This window comes from Saccopteryx bilineata, chromosome 3 (genome assembly GCF_036850765.1).
Source record: "Saccopteryx bilineata isolate mSacBil1 chromosome 3, mSacBil1_pri_phased_curated, whole genome shotgun sequence".
Lineage (NCBI taxonomy): Eukaryota > Metazoa > Chordata > Mammalia > Chiroptera > Emballonuridae > Saccopteryx > Saccopteryx bilineata.
In genome coordinates this window covers 314,711,588-314,738,447 of record NC_089492.1, presented here as the reverse complement: position 1 = coordinate 314,738,447, position 26,860 = coordinate 314,711,588, and the positions used below count along the sequence as shown (strand labels likewise).

The window sequence follows — 26,860 nt, the reverse complement described above, 5'->3', positions numbered from 1 at the left end:
AGCCTAACCTCAAAAAGGACTGCACCGAGGTAAAGAGGGTGACTCCCCGGCTACTGACAACAAAGCTCCACGTGAGTGGGACTTTTCATGTTCCTTTTACAACCATGTTTACATCAATCGGAGAAAGTGTAGGATGTGTAATCAGGCATGGTCTTGATGATAGTCAATCTTTAACTGCTATTTTTGATAAGGGTTTTATACAAATAAATACGTTATGCCACACCGTGGCTCTATGAATACATGCTGCTATCCCCCCTATTCTATAAAGTGAGATTGTGTGCCAGGAAGAGTAAGTTGTCACCCACCTAATAAGAGGTTGAACTGAAATAGGAATATAGGAAGTCCATCCAGGGCTTGAGTTCAGTGTTTCTTGGATATATTCTCTCTCTCTCTCTCTCTCTCTCTCTCTCTCTCTCTCTCTTTTGATATAGTCTCCTTAAGTCATAGGAACTAGCTAGAATCAGGCCAGGTGGTTAGGACTTGATTGTGGGCGACCTTAAAAGCAAGGCTAATAATGGGCTTGGACTTTTCTGTGAGGTTTTAAAAACATTATCTGCCCTGACTGGGTGCTCAGTGGACAGAGCACCCTCTTTGCCCACCGAGGTCAGGGATCCCGTCAGGGTGCATGGAAGTGAGCCATGAGTGCACAACTAAGTGGAACAACTAAGTGGAACAAGGTGATGATTCTCTCTCTTACTTCCTCTGTCTCAAATCAATGGAAAATTTTAAAACATTGTCAACTACATATTTTGTTTCAAAAAATATTTCTTATTCTTATAGAAGCCTATCATTTTGAAGCATCCAGAAATTATAGAAATACGAGAGGAAAAAAACATTTTTAATTACCCATTCATCTGGGATATAAATATAGCAAGTGTTTAGTATTTTTTGTATATATTTGTATATTATAATTATTTTACAAATCTTTATTATACCTTTCTTAGTGCTTTTCCACATGTGTGTTTTAACTATGGGAATTTTCAAACACTGCCAAGACCAAATAAACTAATGAACTTCGATATATTTTAATAATAAGTTATTACTAGTGGTGGTTAATAGTGTTACCTATTACAGTGGTTTTTAACCTTTTTACAGGCTTAGGGGCTGATGAAAATATAATTATTTCAGGGACCGCTAAGGCAGAAATCATCCTGAGTATATGTGAATTCCACTAAGAGCATTGGGTCTAGAACCTTCTTACACCAGCAGAGTGGTTAACTCTTTCAAGGACTGCACAGAATTTCTGGCGGATCAGTCCACAGATGGGTGGTTGGAAAACAGTGACCTATTCAGGGGTCTCAAACTCAACTCAGCATGTGGGCCACAGAGCAAGATCACAGCCGTTGGGCGGCCGCACCAGGTCTACAAAAGGCAACTGTTACGCAACACTTTTCTCACTGCAGTTGAAAACAAAAAAAAATCAGTACAACATTGTTCGGCGGGCCGCATGCGGCCCACAGGCCACGAGTTTGAGACCCCTGTATTAGATGATGCTAGAAAACAGATAACATACTGTTATATAATCCACAACCCTGTAGGCAACACAGACTCACAGTATAGTTGGTTTTCCCTCCAGTTTCAAAGTCCAATTTTATGCATTGTCTTAAATTGCACATTTGTTTATCAACATTTTATAAATTTTTATCATACTTCTTTAGCGTTCTTTCATACGGAACAATTCCACAGCCTGTATCTTTTTTGTTCTTGATGCTTTCTAAGAGTACACAGTTAAGTTATTTAGGAGACAGTCCTTTGTTTGGGGTTTGTTTGATACAATCATGTTTAGGTTCAGATCTTGCCTTGCTGGCAGGGATTCCACAGAAGTGATGAGGGGTCCTTGTCATTACAGTGTAATAGGAATCCAAGGATGTTGGCTTGTCCCTATGTTGGTGAACTCAACTTTGTTCACTAAATTGAGGTGATGTCTATCAGATTTATCCATTGTAAAGTTACTGGTTTTTTTCCCCTAAAATTAATAGAGTTTATTTATGGGGTGATACATTTATTAGTGGGCATTCTACTGTAAAGACAAGCTTTCCCGCCTGACCAGGAGCTGGCGCAGTGGATAGAGCGTCAGACTGGGATGCAGAAGACCCAGGTTCAAGACCCCGAGGTCTCCAACTTGAGCGCAGGCTCATCTGGTTGGAGCAAAAGCTCACTGGCTTGGACCCAAGGTCGCTGGCTCGAGCAAGGGGTTACTTGGTCTGCTGAAGGCCTGCAGTCAAGGCGTATATGAGAAAGCACTCAATGAACAGCTAAGGTGTTGCAACATGCAGTGAAAAACTAATGATTGATGCTTCTCATCTCTCCATTCCTGTCTGTCTGTCCCTATCTATCCCTCTCTCTGACTCTGTCTCTGTAAAAAAAAAAAAAAAAAAAAAAAAGACAAACTTTCCCTTCCCCCTCACTTATTTATTCATTCATTTAAATATATCAGTATAGACCAGTGGTTCTCAAAGTATACACCCTAGAAGATTTCCAGGTGCGCCCTATGGTATTCCAGAGAAATATGTGCCTGTTGGGGACCAAAAAACCAACAGGGTTTTTGGAGTTTAGATTTTTGGGGGACAGAGGTGTGGGGAATTGGCTGTAAGCTGACAGTCTGCCCATCCCCCTACCTCACTTTCCTGATTAGGTTGCAACAGGCTGTTAAGCTGTGGTGCTGGATTGTTTACACTACCCCATGTTCCCTGGAAAGACTGGAGGCAAGTTTCTTCTGTCCTTTATTTGGTGTAAAGTTAAGATGATATGTATGGTGGGGGTTTTCTGCACTCAACACAATTAAAAGTAAAAAGAGAAGAATTCTTCAATGTATTGATGAAGAAATGAGAGCTTGCCTTTCAAATATATGCCCAAACATTGAAGGAATCGCTAGGACACATCAGGCTCATGTTTCTCATAAACACAAGTATGAAAAAACTTAACACATTCATGCTGGGACCTGCCAAATTTACTAAATCTTACTAAGAATGTATCTATATATATAAAAAGATAACTTTTTTGTCGTTTTTTTATTTTTTAACCCCTCTTTTTTATGAATTCTAAAAAGCATAACTCAAAAAATGTAACATAAAAATATTTTTTAATGTCAGAATAAATTTAATTTTGTCATTTATTTGTTTAATTACCATTAAAACATGCTTGGACTTTATATTTTTTCTTTAATATTTTACTTAATTATTATAACATATTTCTCAGAAATTTGTATATAGTGCACCTACAATTATTTGTAGGATTTTAAATGCGCCCCGACTTCAAAAGGTTTGAGAACCACTGGTATAGACTAACAATCCATAAATTCATTTTACTAATTTAACTGGTGTATAGATTAACAAATATTTATTGTTATTAACTTGTGGTATATTATACATATCGTAGAAGTCAGGGAATAATATTTCATAATAATTCATAATAATTAGGGAATAATATTTCACTGCATGGATATACTACAGTTTTTCTGTTTATACCCATTTCAGGTGTAGCAATTAATGATTTTTAGTAACTTTGCAGAATAGAGCACATTTTCATTTCCCCAGTTAGATTCCTCATGCCCAGTTGCAGTTAACTAGGTCCCATTCTCTTCCTAGATACTGAGGCAACCACTGACTTATTCTGGGTATTGCCTATAAATAGAATCACATGATCACACAATATGTAGTCTTTTGTGACTAGCTTTCATTTCCCATGATGTTTACAAGGTTTATCCATGTTCTACCATAATCAGTAATTTATTACCTTTTTTTAAGATTTTAAAAAATTTTATTGATTAGAGAGAGGAGAGAGAGAAGCTTGGTGAGGAATGCGAAGCATCAACTCAAAGGCAGTAGTTGCTTCTCATGTGTGTGTTGACTGGGCAAGCCCGGCTTTCGAACCAGCGACCTCAGCGTGCCAGGTCAACACTTTATCCACTGCACCACCACACGCCAGGCTGTACTTCATTCCTTTTAATTAGGGAACAGTATTTCACTGCATGGATATACTACAGTTTTTCTGTTTATTCACACGTAGGTCAACATTTCAGTTCCCAGTTTTAGGTTATAATGAATAACGCTGCTGTGAACATTCACGTGCTAACTCACAATGCCTGTCTGTGCGGGTCAGCAGCCGCCAGGCCACCCTGTCATGTCTCTTCTTTCCACCTTTGCAGGCGCCACCAGGCACAGTCCTGCCTCCGTGAGATTGTATCACCCAGGACTCTGCACAAGTAGGAGGAAAAATGACCAAACTCAAGGTGAGTAGGACATGCCTTTTTCACTTTTAAAATTCCGCCTCATTACCGGTTGTTATAGGATTTTCTTGGGACAGCTCAAGGAGATCGACGTGTATCTCAGGGCCTGTTGTGCTCTAGGGTTTTGTGTTTACTTTGCATTTTTGTTGTTGTTTTATCTTATGATTATTTATTTTATGGAGCAGAAAAATTACTAGAAATGAACAATTCTTCCATTTTGTTTCCCTGCTGGCAAATTAGCTATTTTTCTTTTTTCCTTTTTAAAAAATTTATTGATTGATTTGAGAAAGAGAGAAAAAAACATTGATTTGTTGTTCCACTTATTTATGTATTCATTGGTTGATTCTTAAATGTGCCCTGACCAGGGATCGAAGCCCCAACCTCGGTGTATCAGGATGATATTCTAACCAACTGAGCTACTTGACCAGGTGTTTTTCTTTTTTTTTTTCTTTTTTCTTATTTTCCAAGTAAGTGGAGTGGAGACAGAGACAGACTCGCACATGTACCCTGACCGGGACCCCCACCCGGCAATCCCTGTCTGGGGCCGATGTTCTGCCCCTCTGGGAACATGCTCACAACCAAGCTGTTTTTTTAGCACTGGTGGCGGAAGCTCAGTGGAGCCATCCTCAGTGGGCAGGGCCAACACACTCAAATCAATCAAGCAATGACTGTAGAAGGGGAAGAGAGAGAGAGATAGAGAGAGAGAAAGGGGAGGGGGGAGAATAGAGAAGCAGTTGGTTGCTTCTCCTGTGTGCCTGACTGGGAATTGAACCCCGGGCATTAACACACTGGGCCGATGCTCTACCATTGAGCCAACTGGCCAGGGCTGTGTTTTTATTTTCTAATACTCATTCCCTCATGTGCTTTCATAGTTGTATTTGTATTCATGATATACGTCTAGTTTTAAATTGTTACTTTTTCCTTCTAACGTTATATAATGTTTATTTTTTAAGGTTATGTCACATTCCCATTGTATTGATGTACCTTTTCATTTTTAACTACTTAACTGCTCATAGACATTTAGACAGTTTAGGAATTTTAGGGGTTTTTGGGGGGGTTTTTTTTGGACAGAGTGAGTCAGAGAGAGGGACAGACAGACAGGAAGGGAGAGAGATGAGAAGCATCAATTTTTTGTTGCAGCACCTTAGTTCATTGATTGCTTTCTTGTATGTGCCTTGACTGGGTGGCTAGAGCGGAGCAAGTGACCCCTTGCTCAAGCCAGTGACCTTTGACTCAAGCCAGAGACCTTGTGCTCATGTCCATGATCCCACACTCAAGCTGGTGATTCTGTGCTCAAGCTGGTGACCTTGGGGTTTCGAACCCATGTCCTTTGCATTTCAGTCCAACACTCCATCCACTGCACCACCGCCTGCTCAGGCAGAATTTTACTATTCTTTTTTTTTTTTTTTTTTTTTGGATTTTTTCCAAAGTGAGAAGCAGGGAGGCAGAGAGACAGACTCCGGCATGCACCCAACTGGGATCCACCTGGCATGCCCACCAGGGGGCGATGCTGTGCCCAGCTAGGCTGTTGCTCAGCTGCAACCAGAGTCATTCTAGTGCCTGAGGTGATGACCATTGAGCCATCCTCATCACCTGGGCCAACTTTGCTCCCATGGAGCCTTGGCTGGCTGCAGGAGGGGAAGAGAGAGATAGAGAGAAAGGAGAAGGGGAAGGGTGGAGAAGCAGAGGGGAAGAGAGAGATAGAGAGAAAGGAGAGGGGGAAGGGTGGAGAAACAGATGTGTGCCCTGGCCGGGAATCGAACCCGGGACTTCCACACACCGGGCTCTGCCACTGAGCCAACCATCCAAGGCCAATTTTACTATTCTTTTAAAATTTATTTTTATTTTTCAATCACAGTTGACATTCAGTAGCATATTAATTTCAGGTATATGGCATAGTGGTTAGACATGTAGCTGACAAAGTGATCCCCTCATTACTTCTAGCACCCACCTGGCACCACACGCAGTTATTACAATACTCTTAACTGTATTTCCTATGGTGTACTTTATGTCCCTGTGAGGAATTTTATTGTTTTAAGCAGCGCTGCAGTGATAGCTCTCTTATATAAAAATCTTCTTCCAAAATCAATTCTGGAAACAATCTGCTAATATTTTGTATTGTATAAAATTTGGTATGGGTCAGGTCGACCTTTCTAAATAGAATATCCAGATATAAGCCTGTCCCAGCAGGCTCTCGGTGCTGCTCCTCACAGGTGGAGCGTTATCAGAGATTTTCATAGGAAGACCTGCAGTCCATCTTCCCCTTGCCCAGGTCAGGCCTGTGTTTTGTTTAATTTAGTGGTCTTTTTTTTTTCTCATGTAATAACCAGTTTGACTAAAGTAATAAGCAACCTTAATTTAAAATGTTCAGAGATACTAGGAGATTTGTCAGTAACTTGCATTGTGTGCCTGCATTTATTCCTCACAGCAGCTGAATGAGGACATTTGAGTCTAGTCTTCATCGTAAACAGATGAAATGTGATGAACCTACTTAGATTCCCACAGGAGATCAAGGGCCAGGAAGGTTAGGCAGGAGAGATTGACAAGAAGGAAGAAAGAGTGTGTTTCAGGAGCTGTGCTCTGTAGCATTGGTGTCTGGAGATCCCATTTACGTGACAATTTCCACAGGTGGCATTGCTGCTCCCTAAGCCCCTTGTTGGGGTGTGTCTCTTCCTGTCCGAGCACCTCCTCGGGTGCCTGGAGATGTTCAGTGCTCCTGACACACAAAGATGGCAGCTACCACAGTTGTATAAAACCATGAAATTCCTCCGTGGTCAAAGACACTTTATGCGATGTTACCAGAAAAATAAAATTACCATAAAAATAATAACCGGGAGTAAAAACATTTACCACACGAATGCCAAAATCCAAAATAGAAATCTAACGCATAGGATTAAAGAAAAAATCCAATGGAAGGTGAACAGAGGACACGAACAGGCTTGTTCAAAAGGAGAAGGAGAGATGATTAATAAACATTTGAAAAGGTGAAGATATACACTTATAATCAAGTAAGTGTAAATACTAAAAGGAATTGTTTTCCCAAATTAGATTACCAAAACCATGAAAAAATTTATAACCTGGTCTTGGCCATTGTATAGAGCAGTGGTTTTCAACCACCAGTCTGTGGACCAGTTGCCAGTCTGCAGAAGAGGTAACCACCCAGCCCTGGCCGGATAGCCGAGTTGGTTAGAGTATTGTCATGAAGAATAGAGGGTGCCACTTCCGTCCTCAGTCAGGGCACATACAGGATCAATGTTCCTCTCTCTCTTTCTCCCTTCCTCTCCCTAAAATCAATAAAATAAACATTAAAAAGAACCACTCAATGTTGTATGAAGATGATAGAATATAGAGTCTATAATCATTGAGTCTATAATTTCATACAACATCAGGGTAGTTAACTTTCACAGACCAGTGGTTGAAAAACACTGGTATAGCCTGACCAGGTGGTGGCACAGTGGATAGAACATCGGCCTGGGACACTGAGGACCTAGATTCGAGACCCCGAGGTTGGCCTGACCAGGCGGTGGTGCAGTGGATAGAGCGTCGGACTGGGATGCAGAGGACCCAGGTTCAAGACCCCGAGGTTGCCAGCTAGAGCATGGGCTCATATGGTTTGAGCAAAGCTCGCTAGCTTGGACCCAAGGTCACTGGCTCAAGCAAGGGATTACTCGGTCTGCTGAAGGCCCACAGTCAAGGCACATATGAGAAAGCAATCAGTGAACAACTAAGGTGTCGCAACGTGCAACGAAAAACTAATGATTGATGCTTCTCATCTCTCCATTCCTGTCTGTCTGTCCCTGTCTATCCCTCTCTAAAAAAACAAAACAAAACAAAAAACCTTGAGGTTGCTGGCTTGAGCATGGGACCATAGACATGACCCCATGGTCATTGGCTTAAGCCCTTGGACCTTGTCCAAAGTCACTGGCTTGAAGCCCAAGGTCGCTGTCTTGAGCAATAGGTCTCTGGCTCAGCTGGAGCCCCTCAGTCAAGGCACATATGAGAAGCAATCAATGAACAACTAAGGTGCCACAACTATGAGTTGATGCTTCTCATCTCTCCCTTCCTGTCTAATTCTGTTTGTCTCTTTCTCGCAGAAAAAAGAAAAACTGGTATTGAGAATAGAGAATCAGGGTACTTGTATTCTCTTGAAATATTAAGGAAATAGGAAAAAAATAGGGAGAAAAATCTGCCATTGTCTGATCATAATTTTAAACATGCTTGCTTTTTTTATTTTTTATTTTTCCATTAATGTGAGAAAGAAGGGGGAGGGGAAAGAGAGGAAGGAAAGGAGAGAGGTAAGAGCACCAACTCGTCGTTCCACTTAGTTGTGCCATTTAGCTGTGCTCTCACTGGTTGCTTCTCATACGTGTCCTGACTGCTGGGTTGAACCCACCACCTTGGCATGCCAGGACAGCACACTATCCACTGGTCCACCGGGCCAGGGCTTATACATGCCTATTTTTGACATTTTACTTTTCACTTACAGTTATTTAAATAATCAGAAAAGTAAAATCTACATAAAGTGTAGATTTTTAGGATGGGTTATAATACAAAAAATATGTAAAATTAAATATTCATTATTTAGGACAGGTAAATATACTTCTTCAGTTTCTTAGAATAATGTACAGCCATGAAATGAGGTAAAATACTTATGTATTGATAATGAAGTGAAGAAATAAGAATAATAGCAAATGTTTATTAGGCACTTAGTCTGCACTACCCCACATGCTGTAGATATTTCCTTGTTTAATTTTTTAAAGAGCCCAGTCTTGGTAAGGACCATCATCAGAGAGGCAACTCAGGCCTGTAAGCAAACTTGTCCAAGGTCACACAGTTTGTGAGGTAGAGACCTGTGGGATTTGCACTGAGGCATGGTGGCTCCGATGCACGACACTAAATGCTTCAAATAAGAGATGTGCCTGGCCTGTGGTGGTGCAGTGGAGAGAGTGTCGACCTGGGATGCTGAGGTTGCTAGTTTGAAATCTGGGGCTTGCCCAGTCAAGGCACATACAACAAATAAGCAATGAGAAACTGAAGTGAAGCAACTATGAGTCGATATATCTTGTCCTCCCTCTGTAAAATCAACAAAAAAAAATTTTTTTTAATAAAAAAAGAGATGTGTGTGCCTTGAGGTTACACAGGACGACCCACATAAGAAAAGTGGTAGCGTCAGAAGTCATGTGTGAGAGAGGACGAAGGCAGGCGCTACCAAATGTATTTTGATGAAATTACTGAACACTCTGGGGCTAAGTGGCAGTATTCACCGAAAAGTTGACCATGTGTAGTGTGGGGTGCATATTTCGGGTTCTTGGAGGTTACTTGTAAGTAGACTCAATAAGTGCACAAAATAAAAATATGAGGACAGTTGTCACTGCCACACTTCTGCTGAGGCTGAGGAGAATCGATGTGGCACTGGAGGAGGAGAAAGGCCGAGAGGTCTACATGTGGACCTGAGTCACTCAGAATCTGAAACCACTTCCCACCCATCCTCTGCATTCTCAGTGCCGTCCACTTGGAAGTGCCATTGATTGTAAGATTGAGGTTGCCTGTGTTGGCTGTTGCAGGAGGCGGTGACCTTCAAGGACGTGGCCGTGGTCTTCTCGGAGGAGGAGCTGGGGCTGCTGGCCCCGTCCCAGAGGACGCTGCACCGAGATGTGATGCTGGAGAACTTCAGGAACCTGGTCTCCGTGGGTGAGCACCAGCGCCGTCTCTAACTGAATGTCAGCCCACAGCATTGGCTTATGTCCTCAGGCGTTCAAGGCTTTGTGGGTCTTAAAATGGTTGCCTGCATTCATGGACCTGACTTTTGTATCAGACTTCTTATTTTGATATTTTAAAAATTGAATTTATTGGGGTAACATTGGTCAATAAAATTATATAGGTTTCAGGTGTACAATTCTATAATACTTCATCTGTACATTGCACTGTGTATTCACCACCTTATTTTTTAAAAATTGTATTTATTGGGTTGACACTGAGCACTTTCTAATGCAGTAAAGTAAGGGGGAAATATCAGTTTGTTAGGGACAATGGAATACATTGTAGCAAAAACACTTGCCAGTTGTGTGAGTAATGTGTGGACCAGTGGGAGAAGCTTTAATAAAAATAGGCATTAGTTCGAAATCGGGTTTTATACATATCTCTCTGGGTCTTGAGATATTGGTATTTCTTTAAATACGTCATTTTTTAAAAATTTTTTATTGATTTTTTTAAATTTTTTTTAGAGAGAGGAAGGGAGAGAGAAAACGTTGATCTGTTTCTATATGTGCCCTGACCGGGGATTGAACCAGCAACCTCTGTGCTTCAGGATGATGCTCTAACCAACTGAGCTATCCAGCCAGGCCTAGGTCATGTTTTTAAAACAGTCAAAAAACTCATTTTGATTAATTGATCAGTATGCAATAGGAATCTAAATTTCCAATAAATTGTACCTCTAGTGTGTTCATTTGAAGTACATGACTTGGCATGTTCCCAGGGTGTCATGCTTTCAAACATGACACAGTCCACTAAGAAAAGGAAAAAAGGCTTTGGATGATGACAGCAACCCAAAGAGAAGGGGGATGAGGAAAGCACTGAGCAGATGGGAGTTCTTGTTAGATCGTCTCCCATGTATCGTACTTCTTCTCCACCCCTTTTGCTGTCATCTGGTCCAGATCACCAAAACTCTTGAATTATTTCAGCTGCCTTCGTACTGGTTGCCCTGCTTCCTGTGGTTTCTGAGCCTTAGGAAATAAAGTCAGACTGACATTCCTCTTAGCATCCTATGGCTTCTTGATTCTCTTGAACCTGTTCCAGTGGCTCCTGGACCCTCTGCGGCCGGCTCGCATCCCCACTCCCTCTGACGGCCCCTCCTGGTCTCTCCGTCTTGCTCCATCTCTTGTGGCCACATTGTTCTTCCTGCTGATTCTCAGACCTGCCAGCAACACAATTGCCTGTTGCTGCTGTGACAAATTCCCACAATCATCATGGCCTAAAACAACACACTGGCTATCTTACAGTTCCGTAGGTCAGAAGTGTAATGTGGTTCTTCTGGGTGTAAATCAAGCTGTTCACACAGTTTTATTTATTTATGGTCTCCGGGGACAGTCTTTTACCTTTTAGACTTCTGGAGATTTCCCACTTTTCTTTTCTTTTTTCTTTCTTTCTTTTTCTTCTCCAGAGAGAGAGACCAGAAGGGAGAGAGATGAGAATCATCAGCTTATAGTTGTGTCAATTTAGCTGTTCATTGATTGCTTTCTCATATGTGCCTTGACCGGGGGGCTCCAGCTGAGCCAGTGACCCCTTGCTCAAGCCAGCGACCTTGGGCTTCAGCCAGTAGCCTCATGCTCAAGCTGGCGAGCCCATACTCAAGCCGGTGACCTCTGAGTTTTGAACCTGGGACTTCAGCGTTCCAAGTCGACGCTCTAACCTCTTGAACCACCACCGGTCAAGCGAGATTCCCTACCTTTCTTAACTGTGGCCTCTTCCTCCATCTTCTCAACCAGCAACAGTGCTCCTCTCTGCCCGCTCTTCTGTAGTTACGTTTCCCTCTTCCACTTGGAAGGATCCTTTTGTTAGCATAGTGCCCTCTGGACAATAGAGGATTGTCTTTGATTTTAAGGTCAGCTGATTATCAACCTTAATCACCTTTTGCCATATAACCTAACACCACCTAGGTTCCATAAAAATTAGAACATGGATTCTTTGGGGGACATTTATCCTGCCATTTACAGGTACTTCTGCCTCAGAACCTGCTTGCTCTCCTGTCTCTGCCGGACATGCTCTTCCACCTAAAACCTTCCTGTTCCCGCCTTACTTCATTCCAGACTCTGCTTAGTTTTAATTTCACAAGAAAGGCCGCCTCTGACCACCCTGTGTGAAGCACATCCTTGCTGTGCTTTCCCTGTTCTGCTGTTTATTGTGGCTCATATGTTTGTTTACCCGCCTGTCACCTCTCTCTGTGCTGGAGTGTAATCCTCCTGAGTGAGAAATTTTGGCTGTTTTATTTATTGCTCTATCCTCAGTGCTAGAGTAGTCCGGTATATAGCAGGTGTCTGTAAATATCTGTGGGGGTCGTGAATGTGTTCATGGGCTGGGGACCTTGTCTCCATAGCTCATGGAGACAGCTGTAGGTCATGTGCAAACCAGAGTGAATGAAGGATGTTTGAGAACATTTGTTGTCTCCTGACAAATGCCTGTTTGGTTACTATATGTTTCATTTACTCTCCTGGGTGCCCTTCACATGAATGTGTGTTTGTGTGTGGGCACTTGTCAGACATTCCAGGGACACCTGTAAGCATTGTAGTTGTGACCACACTGAAGAACACGTTTGGCCTGTGCTTTTGGAGCCTTCCATAGGGGAGCATATTTGTTTTAGGGAAGAATACTTTTGGAATGAGTATTCTGAAGTCTGATTCTCAGCTCTTAACACAAGGGAAAAAAAGGTTTGTTTCCTGCAGTGTCAGACAATAACTAAGTTGCAAGCTGCTTTCCCCTTGAAGATATGCCATTTGCAGCTTGTTCACCTTTCTTTTTTTATTTTTTTATTTTACTATTTATTACTTTTTGTTTTCTTCTTTTGCAAGTTGAGACAAGGGGAGATAGAGAGAAAGACTCCCACACGTACCAGGGTTCCACCCGGCAACCCCCATCTGGGGCCAGTGCTCTGCCCATCTGTAGCCATGCTCGCAACCAAACTATTTTTAGTGTCTGAGGCAAAGGCTCCACAGAGCTATCCTCAGCATCCAGGGCCGATGCACTCCAACCAATTGAGCTATGGCTGTGGGAGGAGAAGAGCGAGAGAAAAAAGGGGGGGTAGGGGAGGAGAAGCAGATGGTCATTTCTCCTGTGTGGCCTAACTGGGAATCAAACCCAGGACATCCATATACCAGGCCGACACTCTATCACTGAGCCAACTGGCCAGGGCTATTTTATTATATTTTTAGGTGAGATGAGGAAAGATAGGCTGACTCCCGCATGCACCCAACCAGGATCCACCTGGTAACCCCACCTGTGGCTGATGCTCAAGTACCAAGCTATTTTTAGTTCCTGAGGCTGACACACTCAGGCCAACCAAGCTATCCTCAGCATCTGGGACCACACTCAATCGAACCCCTGGCTGTGAAAGGGGAAGTGGAGAGAAGGGGGTGAGGTAGGGGTGGAGAAGCAGATGGTCTCTTCTGCGTGGCCTGACTAGGAATCAAACCCGGACATACACACACCAGACCAACACTCTATCCGCTGAGCCACCAGCCAAGACCTCATTCACCTCTTTCAAATTGCCTGTCCATGTTACTGCTCCCATGTTCCCTTCATGTTCTTGAAGGGGATAATTTAAGATGAGAGTTACATGAGACACACAGTTGAATGTTGCCTACATCTCTCATTCAAAAGTCTGCTGTGCTTTTTTTAAAAAAAAAATTTAGCCATTTAACAGATGTTGAAGAGTATAGATTTCATACAGTTTCCCATGATTTTTTTAAAGACTTGATGTTTTTCAACTAGTGAACATTCTAACCTGGAAGGAATTGGGAAAATTCCTGCACAGAATTGACACAATCTTAGACTTCTTGATCCCCTCACACAACTATTTTTTTTTTGTATTTCTGAAGTTGGAAATGGAGTCAGACAGACTCCCACACGCGCCCGACTGGGATCCACCTGACATGCCCACCAGGGGGCGATGTTCTGCCCATCAGGGGCATTGCTTTGTTGCAACCAGAGTCATTCTAGCGCCTGAGGCAGAGGCCATAGAGCCATCCTCAGCGCCTGGGCCAACTTTGCTCCAATGGAGCCTTGGCTGCAGGAGGGGAAGAAAGAGCCAGAGAGAAAGGAGAGGGGGAGGGGTGGAGAAGCAGATGGGCGCTTCTCCTGTGAGCCCTGGCCGGGAATCGAACCCAGGACTCCTGCACGCCAGGCCGACGCTCTACCACTGAGCCAACCGGCCAGGGCCTCACACAATTTTTAGTGGTCAATTTATTAAATATCATAAGCCCTGCCCTGATAGCTTGGTTGGTTACAGCATTGTCCCAGAAACCATGGATATGGGTTTGATCCCTGGTCAGGGCACATACAGGAACAGATAGATGTTTTTCTCTCTCTCTAAAATTAATAAATGTTTAAAAAATAAAATAAATACAATCATAAACTACATTATGAAGTACATACTCACAAAGTAATATTTTTCCAAGCTTTCACTCGTGGAATTTATCTTTCCCTTCTAATAATTTCTTTAATTAAAGACTGGGTAACTTCTAGAACCAAAGTTTTCAGTTTTGGTTTTTTGGTTTTTTATAAGCCATAGTAAGCAACACTTTTATTGTAAGCAGAGCAATGTCTCACACTAAAGAATAATATGTATGACTTTTATAAACGTTTCATACACTGACCCCTTGTTGGTGATGATGCTCTGGTTCTTTATATTTTGGTTCTTTTTTCTAAATGCCTATTACAAATTTTTAGTTTATTTCACAGCTCACTAGAGGGATGGAGTTTTTAATTTGAAAAACTGTTGTAATAGGATTTTTATGTACAGCCACATTTTTTCCAAACTGTTTTCAAAGAGACAGTCCAAAAGCTTCAGAAGGAACCAACAAGAGATTCTCTTGCTTTTCACTCCAAGGAATTTTGCCACCTTTGATGTTCTCATTAGCATCATACTTGGTGTATGTCCCCTTGTGTCCTTTGGTTTGACCAAAAGCAGCACTTTTTGGTGGGGTTTATTTATTCATTCAGCATCCATTTGCTGTGTCCTCACCATATTCTGGGCACAGTTCTGAGCAGTAGTTATGGAGCAGAGAAGCGTGAAGTGTTTGGTGTACAGGTGTAAATGCATCCCCCTTTGACGCTGCATTTGAGAGAAAGATATCACTGAACAACAATTGGCCTAGCAGTGATTTGCAAACCACGGCCGGCCCGCAAGCCACATGTGGCTCAGTCAGATTGAGGATGCTTTTAGCAAAGGCCAGTTTAGGAGTACCCTAACTAAGTTAATAACAGTGTACCTACCTATATAGTTTAAGTTCAAAAAATTTGACTCTCAAAAGAAATTTCAGTCGTTGTACTGTTGGTATTTGGCTCTGCTGATTAATGATCTTGCCGACCACTGGAAGTGTGTCATGTGGGAATAAGTGAGGTTTAGAACATCAACAGGGAGCATGGAACTTGCCAGAGGTGAACTGAGTGAGCACGAGATTTCCTATTTTACACAAGGTGATGAAGAGGCCTTGGTGGGCTGACGTTGAGTCGAGACTTAAAAGACGGAGGAGCCATCCGTGTGTCTGTGTGGGAAGAGAGCCTGGCAGGAACTAACTCTCGTCCTAGGGTTGATTTCCTGAGTTGATGCTGTGACTTCATCTTTTCCTTCTCCCCAGTTCTGCCTCCTTTGTCAAGTATTACCTTCCACCTTTTCATTTTTCCTTCCTAGAGATCTGAAATGTACTTTATCTGTTCGACTTGACTTCCCTTTTGTCCTCACGAAGGGAACTTGCCAGCGGGAGCTAGCGTTTCCCTGTTTGCTTTTTTACACTGTGTCTTAGTCAGTATGTGATTAGATGCTCACTCCTAAACCTGCCAGTCCTCTAACCATTCCAGTCACCCCAACATCGAAGTAATTTTGCCATAAAATGACCCAGGGCAGGATTATATAGAGGTTATTTATCATATAAATATAGGAGCTTTTAATTGACTATTCCTACAAGGAGGTTAGGGAGTTTTTCCTTTGTAAAAAAATTTTCAGAAGTATATTGTTTTAAAAATAAAACACTTTATTTTTTAGAACAGTTTTTGATTCACAGCCAAAATGAGAGGAAGGTATAAGGTATCGCAAACATCCCCTGCTCCCATATTCCGACAGACTCTTAGGTTACCGACCTTCGCCACAGTCCACACTGACACACCATTACCTCCCAGAGGCTGTACTTTACATTAGGGTTCACTCTTGGTGTTACACATTTCATGGATTTGGACAAATGTATAATGACACATCCACCATTATAGTATCACATAGAGTATTTTCACTGCCCTAAAAATCTCCTGTGCTTGCAGAGCCTGTGGTGGCACAGGGGATAGAGCATCAACCTGGAATGCTGAGGTTGTGGGTTCAAAACCCTGGCCTTGCCAGGTCAAAACACATACGACAACCAGTGGACAACTAAAGTGAAGCAACTGAGTTGATACTTCTTGCCCCCCTCCCCAACCTCTCTCTCCTCTCTCTGTAAAGTAAATAAAATCTTTTTAAAAAATCTTCCATGCTCCACCTATTCATCCTTTCCTCCCCCATCCCCTGGCAAGCATTGAAATTGTTATTGTTTCCATACTTCTGCCTTTTCCAGAATGCCCTATAGTTAGAATCCACATACAATCTGTAGTCTTCAGACTACTTCTTTTATTTAGTAATATGCATTTACCTTCCCTTCATATGTCTTCATGGTTTCATAGATCATTTCTTTTCTTTTTTTTGTATTTTTTCTGAAGTTGGAAACGGGGAGGCAGTCAGACAGACTCCTGCGTGCGCCCAACCAGGATCCACCCAGCATGCCCACCAGGGGGGGATGCTCCGCCCATCTGTGGCGTTGCTCTGTTGCAACCAGAGCCATTCTAGCACCTGAGGCAGAGGCCACAGAGCCATCCTCAGTGCCTGGGCCAACTTTGCTCCAATGGAGCCTTGGCTGCGGGAGGGGAAGAGAGAGACAGAGAGGAAGGAGAGGGGGAGGGGTGGAGAAGCAAATGGGCACTTCTCCTGTGTGTCCTGGCTGGAATCAAACCCGGGACTCCTGCACGCCAGTCCGACACTCTACCACTGAGCCAACTGGCCAGGGTGATCATTTCTTTAGCACTGAATAATATTCCATTGTGTGAATAAACCACAGTTTACTTATCTATTCACCTACTGAAGAATAGCTTAGTTGCTTCCAAGTTTTGTTGTTATGAATAAAGCTGCTATAAACATCCATGTGTAGGTTTTTGTGTGGACTTAAGTTTTCAGCTCCTTTTGGTAAGTTTTGTAAGAAAACACCAAACTCTTTCAAAGTGGCTCAACAATTTGTCATTCCAAGCAGCAATGAATAAGTTCCTGTTGCTTCATATCCTCGATCACACTTGTTGTTGTCAGTGTTCTCGAATTTGGCCATTCTAATTGGTGTCTGGTGATCTCATTGCTATTTGAATTTACATTTCCCTGAGGACAGAAGATGTGGAGGATCTTTTTATATGTTTAATTGCCAACTGTATATATCATCTTAGGTGAGGTGTATGTTAAAGTCTTTGGCCCATTTGTAATATAACAGTGTTCTATATTTTCTTATTGTTGAGTTTTAAGAGACGTACTTTTAAAACTAATTGAAAAGTTTATTGAAAAACTAATCTCCAGATGTTAGATAACTTTGTATGAATATAGAAACTCTGGAATACCAAGGGTAAATTCTTTAGAAAACACATTTCTAAACTGAAATTATTGGGAATGGTCAAAAGTTTATAAGAGTTGCCAACTTATTTAATGTCTGTCAACAGAGAAAGATGAGATTAGCTATGCATTTTGCACAGAATTTCCTAGAATACTTTCAATATATAAATATAAATACTTCATGGTATTAGATATTACAATAGATTATGTTACATGGATCTAAAATTTGAAGTATTTGATTGTTCTTGCTTTTCCTTCAGGGTCTAGTTGGTTCATATTTTATTATCTATAGCTTCTATTTACATAATTTATTAACTACATAATTTACTATCCAAGATTCTATACTAACTTTGATATTCTATAGAAATGGCCATAGGTTAACAGTTTGAATTCTATTGATTTTTTAAATTAAGTCTTTGACATTGAAGTTGCACCTCACATAGGAAACCAGTATGTACTAAGGGGTTGTTTTGTTATGCTTACTGGATAGGAGCCAACCTGGCCACTTCTTGGTGTCTGTAGCTATGCAAACCAGAGAACATGATACCCAGTGGAAAAGACAAACTGAATATTCTGTGGATTCATTGAAGTCTCAAGCTGTCTCTTAAATATCAAATTGTGACAACACTTAACAATGTCTTCAGTTGTTCATTTCTTTGTATTCTCTGTCTTTACAGGAGGAAAGATCCAACATGAAATAAAGACTATTCCAGGAGCAGAACCACACGGAGAGCTTTCCACCTGGCACATCTGGCAACAGATTGCAAGTAACTTAACAAGGTATCAAGACTCCATGATAAAGAGATCTCAGTTCCCCAAACAAGATGATTTGCCCAGCCAAGGTGGGGCAAGACTGTCTATAACTCAAACAGGCCAGAAGCCTTATCAGTGTGATGAATGTAAAAAATCTTTCAGTGATGTCTCCAACTTTGATCTTCATCAACAAATACACTCAAGAGAGAAGTCTCATACATGTGATGAGTGTGGGAAAAGCTTCTGTTACAGCTCAGCATTTCATATTCATCAGAGAGTTCACTTGGGAGAGAAACTCTTTAAGTGTGATAAATGTGGTAAGGAATTCAGTCAGAGTTCACGTCTGCAAACTCATCAGAAAGTTCACACCATAGAGAAACCATTCAAATGTGAGCAGTGTGGGAAAAGCTTCAGTCGTAAGTCAACACTTACTGTTCATTGTAAATTACACACAGGACAGAAACCTCATAATTGTGATAAATGTGGAAGGTCCTTCATTCACGCCTCACATCTTCAAGAACATCAGAGAATCCACACTGGGGAAAGACCATTCATATGTGATATATGTGGGAAGGACTTCCGTCGTAGATCAGCACTTAATAGCCATTGTATGGTTCACACGGGAGAGAAACCATATAAATGTGAACACTGTGGGAAGTGTTTCACTTGTAGTTCAAATCTTCATATCCATCAGAGGGTCCACACAGGAGAGAAACCATATAAATGTGAGGATTGTGGTAAGTGCTTCATTCAGCCTTCACAATTTCAGGCCCATCAAAGAATCCACACTGGAGAAAAACCATATGTATGTAAAGAGTGTGGTAAGGGCTTCATTTACAATTCAAGTTTTCAAGCCCATCAGGGAGTTCACACAGGAGCAAAACCATATAAATGTGAGGAGTGTGGGAAGAACTTCAGGATGAAAATCCATTATCAAGTGCATCTGGTGGTCCACACAGGAGAGAAACCATATAAATGTGAGGTATGTGGAAAAGGCTTCCGTCAGAGTTCATATCTTAAAATCCATCAGAAGGCCTACTGTGTGGAGAAACCTTATAAGTGTGAGGAGTGTGGGCAGGGTTTCAATCAGAGCTCACGACTTCAGATTCACCAGCTGATTCATACTGGGGAGAAACCATACAAATGTGAAGAGTGTGGGAAAGGATTCAGTCGGAGAGCAGACCTTAAAATTCATTGTAGAATCCACACAGGAGAGAAACCATATACTTGTAAGGAGTGTGGGAAGGTCTTCAGTCAGGCCTCACATCTTCTGACTCATCAGAGAGTCCACAGTGGAGAAAAGCCATTCAAATGTGATGAGTGTGGGAAGAGCTTTGGTCGGAGTTCACACCTTCAGGCCCATCAGAAAGTCCACACTGAGGAAAAGCCATACAAATGTGAGGAGTGTGGGAAGGGCTTTAAGTGGAGCCTGAATCTTGACATGCACCAGAGGGTCCACACGGGAGAGAAACCGTATAAATGTGGGGAGTGTGGTAAGCACTTCAGTCAGGCCTCGAGTCTTCAACTCCATCAGAGTGTCCACACTGGAGAGAAACCGTACAAATGTGATATATGTGGTAAAGTCTTCAGCCGGTTTTCACAACTACAGTCTCATCAGAGAGTTCACACCGGGGAGAAACCTTACAAGTGTGAGCTATGTGGTAAGAACTTCAGTTGGAGATCAAATCTTGTAAGCCATCACAAAATTCATGCTGGTGATATATTTCACAAAGGTGACGAGAGTGGTAAAAACATCAAAGAATTGTCAGAGGAAAGAAGTTCTACAAAATGATGTTTTTATAAAACTCATATGTGGTCCTGGTCAGTTGGCTCAGTGGTAGAGCGTCGGCCCAGTGTGTGGAAGTCCTGGGTTTGATTCCCAGCCAGGGCACACAGAAGAAGCACCCATCTGTTTCTCCACCCTTCCCCCTCTCCTTCTTCTCTGTCTCTCTCCTCCCCTCCTGCAGCCAAGGCTCCACTGGAGCAAAGTTGGCCCGGGCACTGAGGATGGCTCTATGGCCTCTGCCTCAGGTACTAGAATGGCTCTGGTTGCAACAGAGCAACGCCCCAGATGAGCAGAGCATCACCCCCTGGTGGGCATGCCTGGTTGATCCTGGTCCGGTGCATGAGGGAGTATGTCCTGCCTCCTGCTTCTCACTTCAGAAAAATACAAAAAAACCCACCTCATTTGCAGTCTGATTTCTTGTCCTCATCAGGTATCATAGGAGAGAAAATAATTGTTTTAGTTCAGTCAGTGTTTAAGCTGAACACATGTCGGTTTCAGCAGGCCATGCAGTAGGGAACCCTTGTAAGTGGTGCAGGAAACCCTTCATTCAGAACTTTAACATTTATAAGATGTCTCTTAAGAGATGGTACTTATAAAGGAAAAGAGTTCAATCTGGCCTTTAACAGAAGCTCAGTGATGAGGATGCCATACTGCTGCCTGCTAGAATGTAAGCTCCATGAGGGCAGGGACTTTGCTCCCAAGTCTACACAACCTTAATTAGGACTCACTCTTGTATATGTGCTCAGTACTTTTATGTTAAATAAACCAAAAGGAGAAAATATACAATATATGAAATTGTATCTAGAGGGGGGAACCTGCCAAATAAAATTAATTCAGGGAAATGAACATTTGTTGAAATACAGAAAATGCACTGGAATAATTCATTGCATGGTCTTGGATGGGAACACAGCCAACAAGAAAAGAATGTTTTGCCAAGAAAATTGTTTTGTGACTTGAAGGCAGGTCACTGAAACAGGTCTATGTGACTGAAGGCAGTTGCTGGGCTTTTTCTCAGTAAAACATTCTCATAAGATTTCTGTACCTTCCAAGGCTATCCCTTGAGATAAGGAGAGGAATGTTGTGGAAACCATAGAAGCAGTAGCAATTAATGCCTTTTGATATTATGTTGTTATTAAGCTATCATGCAGGTGTACTCCATGTATCTTTAAGTAAAAGTTACGCTTAATAAATACTAACAGCACACTGAAGTGCCTGTCATATTGCTCACTTCTCTCTTTCTTTCTCAAACCCTGGGTGGGGCAATTTGGATTCTGTTGGCTCTGCTTTTTTTGTTCTTTTCTTTTTAATACTTTAATGACTTTAATCTCTAGGAGTTCTTGGTATCATAGGTACTAGAAATACTCTGATTTCATTAACTGAAATGACTTTACCTCAAAGTGAGTTACGGAACATAATCACAGTAACAAGTATTAGCAAATATGTCACACTGATTACCATCTTCCATGTTTTCTGAGATAGTAAAACATGAGTCCTATCACTGAATGTTGCAGCATTCCTTTAAAATAGTTTTTTGAACAAAATAAGGAGGCAGTTTTCTTGTTTGGTGGATATTGTGCTGTTTATAAAACTATCCACAATATGAAATATAAACTTAATGTAAAACTGTTTTATATCCAATAGCTTCTGAGAAATTTTCATAGCATTTTGGTGGTTGAATTATTAAAATAAAAATGATCACATCTTCAAAAAAAAAAAAAAAAAGGTACGCTTAATATTATGCTAATTTCTCAGTAAACAAGCTTTTTGAAGTCTTGTAAATAAAAATAGGACACAGCGCGAACTTGGGGCCATTTGCCTGAGCGAGCAGTGGTTCTTTGCTAGTCCTTGATGATTTCATCTGCTGATCTCTCTCTCTGTGCCCGACTCACAACAACATTTGGCGCCTACCGTGGAGCGTTAAGAAGAGATTAGGAACAGGCAGAACCCCAAAAAGGTAAGTTGGACGTGCTGTGTACACGAAACTTTCAGGTAACTAGCAAAGTCATGGGGAATTTCCATTCATTATTGGACAATTATGTACAAGTTTTAAAATCCCTTTTAAAAGGGCCTGGGATTCAGATAAAAGACAAGGTTTTGTTACGTCTTTTAAATGCTATTCAGAGCCCTGGCTGGTTGGCTCAGTGGTACAGCGTCAGCCTGGCGTGCAGGAGTCTCAGTTTCGATTCCCGGCCAGGGCACACAGGAGAAGTGCCCATCTGCTTCTCCACCCCTACCCCTCTCCTTCCTCTCTGTCTCTCTCTTCCCCTCCCGCAGCCAAGGCTCCATTGGAGCAAAGTTGGCCCAGGCACTGAGGATGGCTCCATGGCCTCTGCCTCAGGTGCTAGAATGGCTCTGGTTGCAACAGAGCAACACCCCAGATGGGCAGAACATCACCCCCTGGTGGGCATGCCGGGTGGATCCCGGTAGGGTGCATGCGGGAGTCGATCTGACTGCCTCCTCGTTTCCAACTTCAGGAAAATACACACACAAAATAAAAGCTATTCAGAAACACTGTTACTGGTATACTCCTGAACATCGTAATCAATTGAATTCGAATGTTTGGCAACAAGTAGGAAAATCTTTACACCGTGCTCATTAGCACGGAGATCCACTTGATGCTGAAATGTGGGCTGCTTATAATCTTATTGCTACAGCCCTTAGCCCTTAGCCATCAAATGGAGATTCTGTTAAAGACTTGAGTAAGGTTATTTATAATGAGCCTGAAGGACTTGATTCAGCACAGAATGAACAGAATAATGACTTGGACAATACTGTCTCTGCTTCTGAAGTTACTGATAATGTTAATGAAATTCAGCCATCCACAGACTTTCACTCCTCTTTCTTAAAAAATGAGGGAGCCCCTATGGATGATGTTGCCTGTCTAAAACATTTATTAAATAAATTACAACTTACACTGGAACTACAGGAGATTGGAAATCAGTATACTGCTTATTCTGTTCAAAAGCAAGATATATGTGAGCCTGCGGCTCCTCCAATTCAAGGTCAAAAATTAATTGGTACTGGCAGGGGAAGGATTTTTTAATTCCCTGAAATCTCTGAAATGCAACAGGTGCTTATGCGTCATGATGATTTAGAATCTAATTCTAGTAATTTTTCTGCATCTATTTTTCCAATTATTCGACAGCCTTTTCTTCTTAATGCTCCAGATCCTGAGGGAGGGCATAATATCCAATTTGACCAAACTGAATTTACTTTCTTAAAGCTAGTCAAACAAGCTGTTGCTACGTATGGACCTCAGTCCTCATATGTTCAAGGTCTTATCTCTTCCGATTTTAATGATCATTTAATGATTCCTTTGGATTGGGATTTACTTGCTAGTACGGTTTTGGAACCAGGACAATATTTACAATTCAAATCTTGGTGGAGAGAGGAGGCTCTTCAAATATCTCGCATGAACGCCAGAAATAATCCTCCAGGAGCTACTTTTGAAATGCTCATCAGCATTGGTGCTTATGCAGCTGTGGGACAACAAACTTGTTATACCGATGCTGTTATAGCTCAGATTAGATTGCTTTTCTTAAAGCCTGGATGCAAATCACTGGAGTTGGAGACAAGGAAGAAAAGCTTAAAGCTTTACATCAGTTGGTACAAATTCAATTAAAATTAGGACATATAGGAGAATCATGAAGTCCTTAGAATTCTCTAGTCTTTGTAATAATAAAATAAATAAATACTAATTTTCTTTGGTGTTTTAGCTACAATCCTCTGAGCTATCATTTTGTTTCTTTCTAATTCTTTGCCTGGAAACTGAGGCAGGGGACATGTGTTGGATCTGACTATAGAAAATATCTCGGCAGCTGCCAAGAGAATTTTCTTGGGGAAATTTTGTTTAGTCTCATCCATTGTCAGTCCTTCTGTCAGAAAATGCCGATTAAAATCAGGCAGGCATCTTTCTAGTCTGACTGTGCTCTGAAATCCTGGGTTTCTCTTTGATTTGTCTGGTCTGGTTTGTCTGATTCTAATTTCTGTTTAGTTTTTGTTTGATGTTGTCTAAAATATTATTTTTAAGGCCTGAATTGTGTTTACATACAAAGGTTAAAAATGCTAGCTTTTATATTGAAAAAATAGTTTCATCCATATATTTTTTGCTTTAAAATTAGAAATTATAAGGAGTGCTCATTTAAATTTAAATTAAATATAATATGGATCCTTAAGACTTGCTAATTTGGTTAATACATTGTAAGGTATATTCAAAATTTGAAATCAAATAATTCAAGTATTAGGATTAATTAAAGTTATATGTTATACTTGTGTTTCTGTGTTGAAATTTGTCTTGTTTATGTGTAAAATATACTCAAATTTGTAAAACTAAGGAATTAAATAAAATTAAGTCATTTTAAGAATTTATCTCAAGCTGCTTCAGACAATTAACTGCTTGTAAGGCAACATCCTGAAAAAGGAGGCACTGAGGAAAGCGGGAATTTAGTTCCTCTGATGTCCTATAATAGACTTAACAATACAAAAGACTTTTAGATATAGAAGCTGATGCATCTCTTATTACTAAGCAACATTAGTTTTCTTTTTAGCCCACTTAGGCACTAGTCACTAAGCTGCATGGCTCAGGAAAAGTCCCTAACAAAGCTCTAAGATTTCTTTTACAATAGGAAAATAACAAGGGTCATTTGGCCTCTGATAAAGAAAAAGATTTATTTTATAAATAATTAAAAGAGCAACTTTTTAAATTACAGTCTAAACTTTCTGACAAAAAGTTTTTTTTATACTCACTATGACCACATTTCTGTCAAAGCTCTTAAAGAGTTAAAAACGGCTTGCACCCAGTATAAAACTGTCTATACACAGGAACTGCTATCCTCCTTCATGGACTCTGAATGTTTTATTTCAAAAAATTTAGAAATGTTAGCTTGGACTGTTCTTTCAAAAGCGAAAGAGTTACAATTTATGACTTAGTAGGAGAATCAAGCTTGTATTCAAGCTAATCAAAATGCTAATGCTAACCCTCTTGTTAATATTACACAAAATTAACTTTTTAAATGGACAGTTTACTAATTTACAACAGCAATGTAGACAAAATGTAGAGGTGAGGATTTGCTCTTATCTCCACAAATACGGGACTGGTAGATACCTTCTAGAAAGTTGAAGCCTCGGCATAAGTCAGAAATAGAAAAAAGGGAAATTTGACAAATAAACTTACCCAGGAGGCAAAAAATGTTTTAATTAAGACTAAGACTTCAAAAAACATCCTTGACTCTGTTTCTAACAATGCTAGCTGTTGTGTCTATAACAATAAGCAGAATTAACTATTCTTACTAAGTTTATATTACTTCCATAAGCAATGTTGAATAGCCCGACACTGTATCAACATTATATAAGTCAACCTTTAGAAAAAATTCATCAGAAATATCCTCAATCTTTAATAATTCATTATATAAATGACATTAATAGCTTATAAAAATAATGCTGAACTTTCAGTCATCCTTAAAAATGCTTCTGAAACCTTAAATCAGTGTAGTTTAATTATAGCTGAAGACAAAATTCAAACATCCTGTTCTATTAACATTGTTACTAATTCATAATATATAGAACATAGAGTTAAACTTATAGAAACTGTTTACATTTCAAATAATGGTTCTGAATTACACAAAATTATTCAAGAGTTACAACTTTTATTGTAAGAATGAAATTCGCCTGTCTATATAACTCACATTCGTTCTCATACAGCTTTACCAGGACCTATATCTACTACAAATAATAAAATTAATCAATTACTCATTAAATCAATAGAAATAACTACTAAATATCATACAAAGACTCATACAAATAAAAACGGTTTAATACAAAAATTTAGAATAACCAGGCAAGAAGCTCAGAATAATGTTAAAATCTCTCCTCAGTATAGTATTATAAATGCTCCTCCATTACCAAAAAGAATGAATCCTAGAGGACAACACAGTAATAACCTGTAACAAATAAATATTGCTCATATTCTTTTAAAAAAACTATCATATATGGTTTTATTAATATTTATTCTTCCTTTCAATAGGCCACACCTTTGCCTAGAAAAAAAGGCTAATTGTGTCATTCAACATCTTATTGAAGCTTTTAGTGTTATAGGCATTCCTAAAGCAATTAAAACTGACAATAGTCCTGCTTATACATCTGCTAAATTTCAAAAATTCTTAGCATTTTAGAATATTAAACATACTACTAGAATTCCATATAATCCACAAGGACAAGCGATTATTTTTTTTATAAATAAATTTTTATTTTAATGGGATGACATCAATAAATCAGGGTACATATATTCAAAGAAAACATTTCCAGGTTATCTTGTCATTCAGTTCTGCTGCATACCCATCACCAAAAGAGAGATCGTCCTCTGTCACCCTCTATCCAGTTTTTTCTGTAACCCTCCCCCTCCCCTTCCCCCTCTCCCTCCTTCCCTCCCCCCCCCCCGTAACCACCACACTCCTGTCCATGGCTCTTAGTCTCACTTTTATGTCCCACCAATGTATGGAATCCTGCAGTTCTTGTTTTTTTCTGATTCACTTATTTCACTTTGCATAATGTTAGCAAGATTCCACCATTCTGCTGTAAGTGATCCAATGTCATCATTTCTTCTAGCTGAATAGTATACCATGGTGTATATGTGCCCCATCTTCTTTATCCAGTCTTCTATTTTTTTTACAGTGATTAAAAGTCTTTAAGCAAACTCTTGGCCAATACAGCAAAA

The 26,860-nt window shown here is 40.6% G+C and overlaps 1 protein-coding gene across 4 annotated transcripts in view; it reads left to right on the top strand.

Annotated features, from left to right (window-relative positions):
- The window catches only part of LOC136332314 (zinc finger protein 234-like), a 171,288-nt gene that overhangs the window by 75,602 nt on the left and 68,826 nt on the right, over positions 1–26,860 (top strand). For 2 of the 4 annotated variants that reach the window (XM_066271876.1, XM_066271877.1), the window contains exons 2-5: positions 3–71; positions 4,148–4,231; positions 9,793–9,919; positions 18,287–21,323. The exons of the other annotated variants lie outside the window; for them this stretch is intronic. In XM_066271876.1, the coding sequence (XP_066127973.1) occupies positions 4,217–4,231; positions 9,793–9,919; positions 18,287–20,154 (2,010 nt within the window). In that variant the 5' untranslated portion in view covers positions 3–71; positions 4,148–4,216 and the 3' untranslated portion in view covers positions 20,155–21,323. Of the gene's footprint in view, positions 1–2; positions 72–4,147; positions 4,232–9,792; positions 9,920–18,286; positions 21,324–26,860 lie in introns of those variants that run through there. 4 annotated transcript variants of the gene reach the window in all.